The 14880-nt window shown below is 42.3% G+C and overlaps 1 protein-coding gene across 3 annotated transcripts in view; it reads right to left on the minus strand.

Moving 5' to 3' along the window:
* Positions 1-1314: 1314 nt before the first annotated feature.
* CDH20 (cadherin 20) overlaps positions 1315-14880 on the minus strand; it is a 119454-nt gene continuing 105888 nt past the window's right edge. For all 3 annotated transcript variants that reach the window (XM_077181867.1, XM_077181868.1, XM_077181869.1), the window contains 4 exons: positions 13681-13802; positions 11654-11771; positions 4319-4570; positions 1315-2912 (listed from right to left, as the gene is read on the minus strand). In XM_077181867.1, the coding sequence (XP_077037982.1) occupies positions 2413-2912; positions 4319-4570; positions 11654-11771; positions 13681-13802 (992 nt within the window). In that variant the 3' untranslated portion in view covers positions 1315-2412. The remainder of the gene's footprint in view (positions 2913-4318; positions 4571-11653; positions 11772-13680; positions 13803-14880) is intronic.

Consider the following 14880-nt stretch of genomic DNA (forward strand, 5'->3'; position numbering starts at 1 on the left):
CTATGTGCATTGCAGGCTTGTATGGCTGCAGGGGATACATGCCTTATACTTCCCCTGTAAGGCTTTCAGCAATGAGTGTACTGATTCCAAGAAAAACTGCCCAGAAAGGTAACAGAGCTTTAATAGCTGAGGCTTTAAGAAGAAAAAGGCATCTGCTTAAAATATGTAAAACTAATGTTTAGATCAGACAGGGAAGTGGTGGAATAGATGTCCTCCTGCCTGTGTTCTGTCGTATCTGTGGTGGCAGGAGGTGAGGAATCTCTCAGACTTTCAACAGCAGCTTTGTGTCCTTTAGACTACTTCCTTCATCATGATGGCTGCAGTTCTAATTTAATGTTTTAAAATCAATATGACATGTGAGGGTGAGTGCTACGGTATGAGTAAAAGAATCACTATCAAATAATTATCAGTGCCCGTTCTGCAATGGTGTAAAGCATGTTCAGGTGATAAGCAGAACCCTTGGCATACTATTTGTGAAGGCCCAGATTTTCATCACATCAGATTAACAAGAAAGAAGTCACTAAAATCTTTTTTCCTTGGTGGGTGCATAGCTCTCCAGGGATGTGTGACATTGTGTGAGCCTATGGAAACAAGGCTCCTGCCTTAAATTGGTACAACCTAAGATTAGCAAAGGAGAGACTGCAATGTTTTGTGTACATCTGCAACAGGAACTGAGCATGGCGTGCCCATAGTGAAAGTGTGGTAACTGGGTGGTTATGTGCACTATGTGTGCACATATATTTTCTGGGCAACTGGAGGTGTAGAGAGTCCTTAGCTAGAAATAAACCTGCAAATTCCATTGCAGACTATTCTGCTTTCACAGGCCTTTTGCCACTTTCCATGAAATTTGTGTTAGTGTAATTTCCCTAGCTCTTCTCATTTACACATGCAAACACCTGGGCACAAAACTGACTGCAGAGTAAGAATAAATAGGTATTTTATCTTAGTCTGTCACGGCTCTGAAGGCACGAGACTCTTGTCAGGGCTGTGTAATTGGTTGCCAAGCCTATCAATGCCCTGGCCTTAATGTTTCAAAAAAATCAAGCAAGACTTTCTTTTGACTTCATCATGATTCGATTAGAAAAGTAACTAGTCTGGTGGGCTGTACTTGGGCAAATTCACTGCTAAGGGCAATGTCCAAGTGAACAATGATAAAAGAAGCAGACAATCTGCTCAGTTCTGCAAACTGAAGCCTTGTCTCCTTGACATGATGCTGATGAACCATTTTTTCTTGATGCTCAAGGCATGTCAAGCTGCAGATAAGCACTAACTGCTGTGTGCAAAGTAGTCAATAAATTGCCATCAGACTTTCCCTTCTGTTTAACTTTTATTAAAAGAGGTGCTAAGGTACTGTACTGTATGCAGTACATCATATTTATTACCAAAATTAACAAATATACAAAACTTATACATGTAATTTTCTTACATCCATTTATTCGTCTATAATACTGCATTTGTTCAAGTAGGTTATCTACAGTATGTAAACATCCCTTGGATTGACCTCACACAGATTAGGAAAGCCCATCTAACCCATGTAGTTACCAAATATAGCTTTTTCTTATTTTAAAATTCATTTGGCTTTCATTGGTAGAATCTAATCTTCACATTTGGCACATGGAAGAGACATCTACAGTGCAAAAGAGGCAGATTTTCTGGTTTTGTTCTGAGCAGTTTAGCAGAGTCATGGTTTTAAAGAGTCAAGAATAAATTTACACAAACTTGATAGGAGATGGATTAGTGTTAACTCCAGTGACTCACAGATCAGCCACTAAACTAGAGCAGAAATTCAAAGCCTCTTCCCCAGCCCTCTCAGTCACATGGGAAAAGAACCTCCAACCTCAGCCTTGTTTCTAAAGGATTAAAAAAGAGCTCTGTTAGCAACAGAGGGAGGAGTTTAGTTTACAAGGAGCCCTCTGAGATTCCAGTTTCAATTTTCTGCTTTGTGGATTTTTTCTTTTGTTAGCAAGCAATTCTTTTCTGTTTTAATGGGGAAAGAAATGACCAGTGGGAAGCAACTCTTCTGTGGTGACAATTTCTCAGTGAGTTGGAGATTACAGTTGGAGTTTATAGATCTTTGAACCCTGATGTATAGAGCTCAGTAAGCTGCCGCGTACAAAGGGGAGAGAAAGGGGGAGAGAGAGAGAGCAATGCTGTGGAGCTCTCCAATTTTGCTGAAAGAACCAGGAAAAAACTTCCTTCCTTCTGTTTCTCATAGTTTCAAAAATGTGACTTAATTTAACTGAGTAAAGCTGATCCAGAGAGACTTTCATTCACACCCTTCTTCCCATTCTCATCCAAGCACTGTATTGCTATTTTTTATGAGGCCTCACCCATGTCCATGGAAGCATCTGATGAGAATGGACCAAACTGGACACCATTTCACTTGGAAAGCCCTCTGCCATTCTTCTTCTGTTACCACAGAACCCCGCTGCTGTCCGTGGCCCCGTACATCTCAGCCAGCTTCTTGAAGCGCGGCCCCCAGTCCGTCAGGTAGTCGTAGCTCTGGTCTGAGTCTGTCGTCACGGACTGTAAGGAGCTGAGCGACTCCGCCACCGAGCCGTTCCCTTCAAACATGTAGGTCTGCAGGGAGTCGAAGGGAGGCGCCCACAGGTCCATGTCAGCTTCGTACAGCTTGGCGAGCACGTAGTTGTGGACGTTGTTGTCCATGACGCACGCCTGAGGCACGTATCGGGAGAGGCTCTCTATCTCAGGGAGCATGTCCTGCCGGTTCTTCACCACCAGCTGGGCCTCCCGCGGGTTCCACATGGCAGCGATGTCGAAGGCCTCCGTGTCCTCCTCCCCACCGCCCTCGTCATCATATCTGACGATGTTCTCGTGGATGTTCTCCTCCTCGTCGATGATGTACGGCTGCTTCCGCTGCCGCCGCATGGAGAGGATGAGGAGCACCAGCACTGCGGGAGCCAAGCAAGACACGGGGCTGTCAGCAAGGACACAGATCTTGCCAGGGCTTCAGACTTTCCTCTGCCCTACTTTCCCCTGGGTGAGCCCAACCAGCCCCTTGGATTTAAAGAGCTGTGGCGTTTGCAAGCTGAGGGGTGAAGAAATCTCTCTCTCTCACACCCCAGTCAAAACTGGGAGCTTGAGGTCCTGCTAATCTGTCCCCTTTCTCACCTTAATTCTTAACTCCTGGTGATACTTAGGACATGGATATCTAGTGGTGCTTGCCACTTTGAAGCTAGCCAGCTCAGAGGTCAGTAACAGTTTATCTGCAGCAGCATAGTGCCATAGACATATTTTGTTTTCTGCTCTGTGGGTGGGTTTTGTAGCCTGCTTTGGGGATGCTGCATGTGACAGAGATGGATGGTTCTAAGTCACCACGGTGATATGTCTGCCTACACAGCAAAATGCAGAGCTAGCCCCTTAGTCTGCTGTAAGGAATTTTTTGTTTATCTGCAAGCCTCCTGCAGTGCTGCAGTGCTGGTGCTCCTCACCCTCGCTGTGCTTATTAGCATGGGGAGAAGTGGTCGTACAGGCACCAGAGCCCTTTTCTATTGAAAGTGTGCCATCAATTGGTGACTATTTCCAGAGTTAGAACTCAGCAAAGATTTTGGATACTGAAATTTGGAGTTGATGTATCTAGGCTCCTTTGAAGAACCAGAATTGAGGCACTTTAAAAGAATTTTTCCTGTATCTTACTACACTGTTCCTTAAACTGGGTCTCCTGAAATTCTAGAGAATGTGTGTTTTGAACTAGTATAGCATAATTTGATAGACTGAACAAGGGAACTGAAGGTCTTTTGATACCCACAGCTAACAGGGGACATAGGATGTCTGGGCAAGGAAAGCATGAAATTTAATTGTGGAGACAGATCTCATGCAAGACCCTCAGCCCCTTTACTGCAGCACAGGCACCATTTAAATGTAGAGTCTCAAGGAAAAAGGATGGAGGTGGGGATATCTCTCTCCAAGACAAGAAATGGAACTGGGCTTACCACTACTGTTTCCTGTAGATCAGGATGAGAAACTAACCTGCCCCAAGCCACAGCTCTCAATACTTCCACTGCCATACCCTTGCAGGAAAGCATGGCCATCTCAGACACCCTAGCACTTCGGGCATCTGGCAGAAATATTTGCAGGCCATACCTTTCCCCCATTCCTACAGTCCAGATCCTGAAGCCATATGCAGCTGACTACACCATGGGGTCCATGATTTGGCCCTTTAGGCATGCATACATCTACATGTATAGGTATACACAGATATGTGTGTGTGTGTGTTTGGGTCCTACACCTTTGGTGCATCAGCACCATGGCCAGAACCGAAAAGTCTGTCCCTCCCAGGAAGAAGTGCAGGCTTTACCCAGCAGGACAAAGATGCAGGCGAGGATGGCGATGAGCGCCCCTCGGCTGAGGCTGACAGGGAGGACGTAGGCCTCGGCGTTGCAGGACATCACCGCGCCCTCCTCGTCGCAGCTGCACACGTGCACGGTCAGCGTGCCCGTGCTGCTCAGCACCGGGCGCCCGTTGTCGCTGATCAGGATGGGCAGGTAAAACGTGTTCTGCTCATTTTGTCTGAAGCCAGAGCGCCGTGTCAAAATCCACGCTGTATTGTCTAGGGACAGGAAATAAACAGAGAGAACAGCTTATATTGCATAGCCAATACATTCTGCAGAGAAAAAATGTTAAAAAAATCAGCCTTGGAGCCACATTCATTTTTTCTTCTCTCTTCTTTTTTTTTTTTTTTTAATCAGTTAAACACTAATTATTTTGCCTCTCCTTCCCCTCTTCCAGTATCCTCTCAGGCCACAGATCCAAACCTGAGAGGCATACACACATTAGGAGTTGTCTTTACCCCTTGTGATATAAGATGCCCAGAGCAAACTCACAGTATTCAGATTTCAGAGGGCAAGACAGAGATGAGCAATTGAAGGCAACTTGTTGTTCCTGTTTGCTTATGCTCAGCAGCTTTTCTAGGTCTCAGACGCTGCCACCATTTTGGAGATGCTGGCATATGACCTTTGTGGACTTGTGATGGTACTCTTTGGTTTTTGATACATGGCATGATCATCTGCTTGAGGCAACAAGGGGACAAAGGAAAAAACCCAGCTTGCTACCCTAAAGCAGCAGCGAGTTGAAAATTCGCAACTAAACATTTTTTCTGTGAAGTACATGCAATTTCTTTAGTACTTCTGCCGTAGAAAAAAGCCAGAATGCTTTGTGTCATCGTCAGAATTATTCTGCTTTGATTTGACCATTCTGCTTCATTTAGTGTGACTGCCTGTTTTTATAAGAACTTAAATCAAAAGGAATCAAAATGATGCTGCTGACAAAAATAGTAAAAGAGTGACCTAACAGCCAGTTGCTGTTGGCATTTAAAGGGAAATTCCTACCTTTGGGGCTTTTTCCTTCATATTCAACATGCTTTCTAAAATGTCAACATTTACCAGTGGCATTTGAATTCCTTTCTATCTCCTCCCTCAAATTTCTCAGAATGTGCACCAAGTTTCCTAATCTAAAAAAATGGAAAAAAAGTGAAAAATGGATTCAGGAGCTTGTTCTCAATTCTCATCTCAGGATGCCGAAGCATAAGTCTTTGGAGATGAGTGTTGATTTTTTCAGTGCTTTTGGAAAGTGCAGGACTGAATGTCTCCAGTGTGATCTGAGTCACCAAAGAGACTAAAGAAACTTGCATGAAAATTGTCCTTTCTTACAAACATGTCTGCAAGGCTAGGGCCAAGAAAGATTACTGGGGGAACAGTACAGGTACTTTTTCTCTTTGGCAAACCTACAAGCTCTGATTCTCTGCACTGATGCTGTGGCAGTTTTTGGGAAATTATCTTCATGCAGTTTCTTTTACTACTTAGTTTTATTTCCTGTTCCAAAGAGGTCACACAGTCTGGCCATCTGCATCTCCAGGTTGTTACCAATGTACATTTGCTAGGCTTGAAAATGCAGGATGCTGAGCAGCTCTCCCAGGTGGATTGGCGCAATGGGATTGCTGCCTGGAAAAGGTAACAAACCTTCTGATCACAGGTAGACTCTGAAAAACCTAAAATATTAACATAGAAGTGCTCAATTTCCTTATTATTCCTCTGTCCATTCACTGCTAAGATTTAAATCTTGGCTGATTTTTTTTTCCAGTGTAGATACTCAGGTTACATGCAGATAAATTCAGCTATATGATCTACTGTAGTCTAGACACCAAAAATGATTTGATGGCTTTTTGAAGGGAAATCAGGAACTTCATGTACAGCTAAGATTTAAACCTTAGAATGGAATATAGGCAAACTCAAGCTAGATTAGCCAGACTTGTCTCTTTGACTTAAACTATGGCCCAAGTTACAAACTCTGTGCCTCTAATCTTATGGCATCAGAGGGTACAGGCACACCTAAGTATTGAGATATCAGGTTCCACAGTTTATGAGATCAATTTAAATTTGTGACATGTTTTTAAAAAGAATCTCAGGGTCTTTTTCCTTGCATGTCAATGACATTTCAAGCTTTTACTCTAAAACCATAAAATTCTGAAGTGTGCTACATGTCTGCATGCAAATATACAGTGAAATTGTAGTGTCTTGTTAAATCATGTGGTCCTAAGAGCTGGAGTTTTGAGAAAAAAACACCAGTTGCAAAATAAAATCCCAAAGTTGCTTAAAACTGATTATGTGTCAGTGTTTACTGATTTCACCTTTGATATGCAGTGCAGCTCTGAGTGTGTGCAGTGGGTATGGACAGACATTGGTAGGTCTCTTCCTAGGAACAAACAATAGGACAAGAGGAAATGGCCTCAAGTTGTGCTAGGGGAGGCTTGGATATTAGGAATAATTTCTTCACTGAATGGATGGTCAGGCATTGGAGAAGGCTGTCCAGGGAAGTGTTTGAGTCACCATCTCTGGAGACATTCAAAAGATGTGTAGATGGGGCACTTAAGGCCATGGTTTAGTGGGGGACTCAGAAGCATTAGATTAACAGTTGGACTCAATGATTTTGGAGGCACTTTCCAACCTAAATGATTCAGGACTGTGTCCCAAAGCTCATCAGAGAGCAGTACCCTGTGCCTCCCATGGCTTCTGGGCAAAGGGAATGCTGTGGACAGGAGCCCTTGCCTGCTCAAACCTTTCCCTTCTCTCTACTGGGGCACATACAAACACTTTCTCTCCTGCCCTGTTTATGTGCCCTCTATATATGCCCCACAGTTATTAATATCACATCTTTTCATCACCGGGCCAGTTTTGGCACGAGGAAAAGCAACCCAAAGGCAGAAAGTGGCAAAGTGCTTTTATGCTGTGTCAATGAAAATACTTGAGTCACCCTAACTGGAGTAATTTGGTTGTATTTCTCTTTCCTGGGTGAAAGATTCACTTTCTTTAAACTGACTTACACTAGAAGTCACAGCTTCTATTCAGGTGACAGCAAACCTTCATTTCATGTAAAATTGCTCTTTGTGAGGGAGAAAAAGATTAATTATTCTGAGCTGGTCATACTTTGCCTGCTAAAGAAGTCACAAGCTGTTGACAGAAGCTGTGCAAAATCAGCTAGTGACAGATCTCAAGGGTTTTTAACCACTCTTTTTTCAGGCCAAAACCAAGTTTCTATAATCTAATATTGTAAGATATATATGTATATATACCTCTGCTGTGATGCCCTGACCATATAATCCAGGTCTTAAATGTTCTTGGTAATTAAATTCTCTTTGTAACTCCCAGGATTACATTCTAGGCCTTTTGCTTCATTTTGCTTTGTACTAGGCAGGCATCCAAATCATGCCTGAAGAATTGTTCTACCTGTTACTCTGCAAGTGAAATACATTGGTACCAAAGCTTGTTGTGTGACTCATCAAAAGCCAATGTGATTTGACGTGCTAGCGCAGTGTGAAGGACAAGCTGGAATGTGATGCAGCATGGCAGAAACTGGAATACACAATTTTATTCCAAATTTGATATCTGCTAAGCCCCAGCTATCAAGAGAAGAGGGCTTGTGAGGACATGAAAGCCCTTCTTTTCAAAAAGAAAAAGTAGGCCTGATAAGAATGCACAATATTTTTCCTCTCAGCATCCAGCACAGCAACTTTGGCTCATAGAGGCTGGCTGGCAGCACTTAGCTCCAGCACTGAGCAGAGATGCTGAAGATTGCAGCATAGCTGGTTCCACATTTGTGTGAAAACTGAGCTTCCCACAGGTCTGCAGGCTGGTGTCTTCATGTGGTTGTGAGAACAAGCCAGGCAGCACCATCTTCCTGCAGTTTTCTGCCTCTCTGGAAATGATGTACCTCTCTGGAGAGGTCAGGGGACCACTGTGTAGGTCCCAACCTAACCAATGCTCCTCTCAGAAGAAAGGCTTGGTTTCTTTCTGCACACACCTGTAGAAGAGCTGGGGATGATTAGCCTGTTAAACTTTAAAACCTGATTGTAGTAATTATGAAGATCTAGGAATAATATAAAGAAATACTCCACCATGAATGGGAGAAAGAACACAAAGGAATCAGGCAATCTAGACACAACTGGGCTGGGGAAAGAGTCACAACTTTTCCTGAGGATTTTCAGCTCACTGCTTACATGTGTGAAGTAAACCACAGATTTAGGGAAGGTAGAAATAGCTAAAATTTTTTCTTAGGACAAATTTAATTGCATTGCAAAGGACTGCCAGGACACCAGGCCTGGTGGGGGTATGACAGATCCTGATTCTGCACCTATTATAAAAGTCTTCTGTCTCCTACAGTTCCTGGCTCCCAAAGATGGAGGGCGGTGATTAAGGTTCAACAGAAGATAAGCTCAGAGTTTAATCTAGAAATGCAGTAAGCTTGTTTTGTTGCTCATTCTTACAGCAAGCCTCTCTTTCTAACTTATTCCCAGCATAGTCTCACCTGGAAGAAGGTGGAAGGAGGATGTCTTGCCAATACCCTACAGCAGACACCAAAGTGATGGGAGACTCCAGCTCAATTCCCTGCTTCACCCCATTTATCCTATAAGGCCTTGAGAGGCCATTTCTGCCCAGATTGTTGCAGCTACTTAACATGTCTATTTCTCACTGGTTTTACTGAACTCAAAGAGAACCCAGCATGTAAGTAGCTTAATTTCTCCTTGCCCCAGATCCCCATCTATAAAAGAGAACAATAGGATTTCTCTGTCTGCTGAAGATATGCAAAGAATGAATAGAATGAAGAAGTTCTCAGAGACCAAAATTACAAGGGCCAAAGAAAATGTAAAACAGCTCATCAGAATGCAAGCTGTGATCTATCTGTTACTCAGTATAAATCAAGGTTTTAATTGTTGCCAAGGAGGCTCCATGTCTTGCAGTTTCTCTTACTGCTATATTGGACAACCAAGTAATCAGCACAATTGCTAATCTTAACAGCGCCTTCCCACAGCCTGGGAAGCATTCTTGTCTCGCGTTTATGGGCACAGGCTGTGACTAGCAAAGTGTGTTCTGTTTCTTGTCTAGCCCCCCTGTGACAAACAGTATAGCTACCCCCTCTGTGCCCAAGTTACATGATTTGTATGGCTCTTAGTGGCCCCTTGATGAAAATATAAGCATAAATTACTTTTACTGAAATGACTACTGCTCTCCAAATTTCTGAGGCAGTAAATAAACCCTTAATCATAGAATCATAGAATATGCTGTGTTGTAGGGGAACTCTTGAGTCCAACTCCTGGCCCTGCAAAGGATACACCAAGAGTCACACTGTGTGCCTGACAGCTTTGCCCAAGTGCTTCTTGAACTGAGACAGGTTTGGTGCTGTGACCACTTCCCTGGAGAGCCTTTCCAGTGCTCATACAGCCTCTGGGTGAAAAACATCTTCCTCATATCCAACCTAAACCTTCCCTGACTTAGTTTCATGCTGTTTTGGTCAGTCCTGTCACTGGTCACCAGAGAGAAGAGATCAGTACCTGCCCCTCTGCTTCCCTTCACAAGGAAATTATAGACTGCAATGAGGTCTCCCCTCAGTCTCTTCCAGGATGATCAGACCAGGTGACCCCAGCTGCGCCCTATACAGCTTCCCCTAAAATCCTTCACCATCCTCATGGCCCTTCTTTTGGATGCTCTCTAATAGCTTAATATTCTTCTTATACTATGTTTTACTATGTGGATCATTCAAATAGTCAGTGGTTTGATACTTATAATTTTTATTTCATATTAGTAACTAATAGTACCTTAAGCTTCTTGTGATAATTATATATATATATATATATGTATATATATATATGTATATATGTATATGGAAAACTGGTATTTTATAGAGAGTGGGAAGCACAGCGATTCAGTCACTACTGTCACTATAAATTATTGCAAGCATGGCCTGAGACAGAAAAAGTGCATCTGATGCTGGGAGTTTTGCGAGTTTCTTTTTTTAGAACAATGCCTTGAGGATGAAATGAGCTTTCTTTGCCAAATGCTTTAGCAATAGTTGTGTTATATTTGTTCATTTATTTTGGCAATATATACTCACAGATAAAAAAGACAAGGAGAGAAAGAAGGGGATAAAAATGAAGGAAATTTTGTGGGGAGCCTTCAGGGACACTATAGAGAAAAATACTTTTGGGATGAAAGAGCATGCTGTGGAGGAGGCTCCAGACACTACAAGTACCATGTTTTAAGACGTGTTTGGTAAGTGATTGCATGGGATTCTTTATAAGCCTTTCTGTTGCTCTTTCATATGCCTGGAGTGGCCCAGATAGCGGCTTATGGAAGTAAGTGTGGCAAGCAGGCGTGTGTGGGAGCAAGGCTGGGCTTGGAGGCTGGCCATAGATGCTGCAGGTGGCCAGTCTTTCTCTCCATTTATTCTGGAATTCCTTGCTGATTCGTGGTATGTTACACACTAAACTCATACTGAAACCCAGCCCCTCAATACTGACTTTCCAAGTTCTGTACCAGGTCACTCAAGGTCATCCCTCTTTCCTAATGAAGGCTGGTGTGGGCCTGATTTTAGCCATAGAAATCATCTATCAACAGCAGTCATGCAAAGGCCTGCTATGGCAGGACTTTCCTGCAGGCTCCAAAACCACCAAAGCTTTCCCCAAAAAATCAAATTCCACTGGTTAAAATGCTCAAATGCCAGTGATTTGCCATGAGTCTTCCCACTGGTGTTTCAGTTTCTACTTAGGTCATCCTACACAGACCTTTAGCTGTACACCAAGTTACTTCCCCAAGGGTCTGCGAGTCCTCCCTACTTCCCTCTTTCTCTAGGGAAATGAGGATGTGCAAGGAGAAAGAAAAAAGTGCTTGGGGGAAAAGACTGAAACAGTACAAAAACCTTCCTTTTTTCTGTGCCTGGGAGAAAACATGAAGAGTACAAAAAAAAAAAAAAAGAGCAATGTAATTCCCTTCAGATTCGTCTTCTAGTTCCAGTTACTATCCTACCTTTAAGCATCTCCTTTTGAGCAAATGCAATTTCCACTCCGATAATCAGAGATGCCTGCAGCCTGACCAAAAGACGTGAATTTGCACAAAACACTGGCACATTTCCTCGAAAAAGGAAAAGGAGCCTATTGCTAGAGAATATTTATAGAGAAGAAAATATCCTATAACCTTCAAGTGTATTAAGCAATATGTAATTTTATTATTGCCTTTAAGGAGCAGGTGTCAAATGGTATTATTTGAAATGGCAATCTTATCACCCACTGTAAGTCACAGCTTCTCAAGTCCAACTCAGGCATTAGAAATTAGAGTAGCTAACTGTCTGTGTCCACTCTGATTACCTTGATTGTCCCTTAGAGTAAAGTTGGGGTTGTTGGCTGCCTCTGGAGCCAGGCTGTAGTAGAAGTGCTGACCCTCCTGTGGGTCATCTCTGTCAATGGCACTCACTGTCTGGATCAGCTACAAAACACAAGAGGAAAGTAGAAACGGGTGAGAAGCAAAATATTTATAATATAAACAACAATCAAACTGATAACATGGATTTTATGTCTATAAATAAAAGCAACTGTAGCATTTCAATAAAATTGCCTTCCAGAGGTACAATATTCTCTCAAGAAGAGACTCAAAAGCTTGCAGGGGTCATCTATTTTGCTGTGGTCATGCCCATCACTTTTAAACAAAGGAAGAGATATTCAGTTTACCTCAAATAACAGATGCTTTCCTGTCATGCATCCCTATCTTCTGTTGCACATTTCTTTTTGTCTTTTGGGGGCCCAGGTTTTTCAGAAGATTCATTGTGCATTAGAGTGCTTGTAAGAAAGCTCATACTTACTTTCAGCTTCATTATGCAGGTAGAAAAGGACTTCAGTTTGATTATTTTGCCACTCTTTTAGTTTTAAATCAATAAAATTCTTCCCAAGATGTCAGTGGAAATGAGAGAAAAGCCAACCATGCAGAATGCATATGCAATAAATATCACCAAACTAAAGAAACTAAGACAATGCTAAATCCAGAAAGAGATTTGTTACTTCACTTATAGAGGCTTTGTAAAGTAGGTCTAACAGCTTGAAGCACAATGAGCACTGTCTGAATAAACATTCTGGCACCTTTTTGGACAAGGAATAAATCTTCACCTGGATTTTTTTAACTGGAAAATTATTTTGGGGTTCAAAGGCAAATGTCAGACCCATAAAGGTTCTTTCACCATGTTAAAACTGATTTCAGAACTTTTAAAAATGTGGTAATAGAATTTAGTGTTTCCTGCTGAAGGAAGTAATCCAGATTGGCATTCATAATAATATTGAACTTAAACACCTTATTACCTAGGACACTCACCCTTCAAAACCAGGAAAAAAGGTCTAGGCAATGACTTCTACTGCCTATATTACTAAAAAGCTCTGTAAACCAGTGAGATGAAAATATCCTGTATATGATAGTTGTAAGGACAGCAACCCCAGCAGTGAGCAGCTATTTCATTCTGTTTCACACAGCTGGGAGAAGCTTCAGCAAACACACAGTGATACTACTCGTATAACTTTTCCTTCACAGATCATGAGAGGTGTGTCTGTGTGTTTAAGTGCTATTTAAGCTAGTCAGCTTTGCATGAGGAGGCATCAGTCCGTACCGTGGACCCTGGTGGTGGAGCAAGAGGCTCCCTACAAACAATCAGCAGCAGAGCTTGCAGCAGGTCCAGCCAGGGAGAGCTCACATCTATCTCTGGCACTGATGACCTTGTTCAAAGGCTTGGATGTGATTTTGGAAGGGAGGAGCAGAATCTTCACCGCTTGCTTGAAGCTGCTCCTTTAGAGTGCATGCAACGGGAAGTCTTGTGTTGCTTTTGACTCCCTGTCATCTCCAGTTCACAGCAGAACATATTCTGCTTGGCACCCCTTAGAACCTGATGTACTAAGTTATGTCCAGCTCCCATAAGTCCAGGTGTGCTTAAGGCTCTTAAAACATTTAGTAGTAAACCTTGTCTGTCACACATGGCCTAAGCTGGTTCTGTGGCACTTCTCATAACACTTCTCCTCTCTTTGATGCTGCTACAGGACACACTGGCTCTTTGCCTGCTGGCACATGCCTAAGGGAAGGCTTTATTTCAGCTATGAAATGTATTGTGCAGTGAGCCTAGAATCTACTTTGGGAGAATAAAAGAAATGTGGGAGAAACAGAAGAGGTACTATGTGTGATGCTCCTTCCAGTGGGATATGCTTGCCTTTGGAATGAAGCACAGACGGCTGCTGATAAGAGTTCAGATGAAATGTGTGAGTAGCTGAGCCCTCTTCCCAACACTCACCCTTCCTGGCATGCTGCCTCCATGTAGGACAGCATACCCTTCCCAACCCCTGGGGGTACAAGCATTTCTCACCTGGCCTGCTTTGGCGTTTTCACAAACAAAAGCTTCATAAAATCTCGCAAACTCTGGCGCGTTATCATTCACATCCAGGACTTTCACTGTCACAGAGACGCTGCCCACCTGTGAGGGGTTATCTGGAAAAAGAAGGTTTAACTGTAAGGAAAGGCAGTATGTGGGAAGGGGAAGAGGCTGCTCCTCACTTGGCTCAAGAGGTAAATCAGGTTTTCCACTACTAGCTTGTGCTTGTGCTAAATCTCATTTTCCCATTGGCAACTGTGGTGACTTGGGTATTGTGTGACTCAGAGTGAAGCTGCAAATGCTGCTCTCTGTCTAGCCTGGCTCCCCATTTAATCACATATTTTACAAACAAAGCAATTCTGTAAAAGACTTCAACCTGGTTCAGTCCAATGAACTATTTCTACAGCAAATGTTTTAGACAATGCCCCATTTTTTTTTTATTGTCCTTCAACTGGGCAATACTCTTTGTTGAACCTCCCTACTGATAGCATGAATTAGGAAGGTACTGTTTTAAGGACAGACTTGTTATTTAGAACTTGTTAAAAATGGCAGTTTCTATCTCCAGTTCAGAGATGGTTTTGCTCTAAATTTATGTTCCTTGAACTCAAAAATAGTGTCAAGTCTTTGATACTTTGTACAGAGAGGTTTAAAATGTAATAACACATGAAATTGAACAGAAAAGCTTTCAGTGAAGCTTAAAATTGCAATGAAAATTTTACATTCTGCATGACATCATTTGTGATGTTTCTGTCCCACTGGTGCATTAACTTTCTTTGTCAGTAAATCTGTACATCTTTTCACATATCTTCACAAATTTCAAACCAAGTAGCTACAGAATAATTTGTTTTTCTTACTGTTCTTGTCTGCCCCAAATCGTCTTTCCCCCCTTTATTTAATGATAAAATGAAAACTGTAATCAGAAAAAAAAAAAGTTAAGGGATCAGAAGAAGTGCAAAAATCAAGAAAATTCTTTAATATTGGTATTTAATCTTCTTTTTAGCTGTAGCATTTTCTACATTTACCTCCAAATATATCTCCCTTTATAGCAAGAAATGATATATTCATATAAACAATAGAGAGTTTGCATAAACTCTGGAATTTTTATTAAATTTTCAGTGTACTGCAGTTCACAACATGTGTTGCATTGTGTCTTTGGGATAATACTCAAACTGTCTTGTTTCTCCCTAATTTGTA

This window comes from Agelaius phoeniceus, chromosome 1, assembly GCF_051311805.1.
Source record: "Agelaius phoeniceus isolate bAgePho1 chromosome 1, bAgePho1.hap1, whole genome shotgun sequence".
NCBI lineage: Eukaryota > Metazoa > Chordata > Aves > Passeriformes > Icteridae > Agelaius > Agelaius phoeniceus.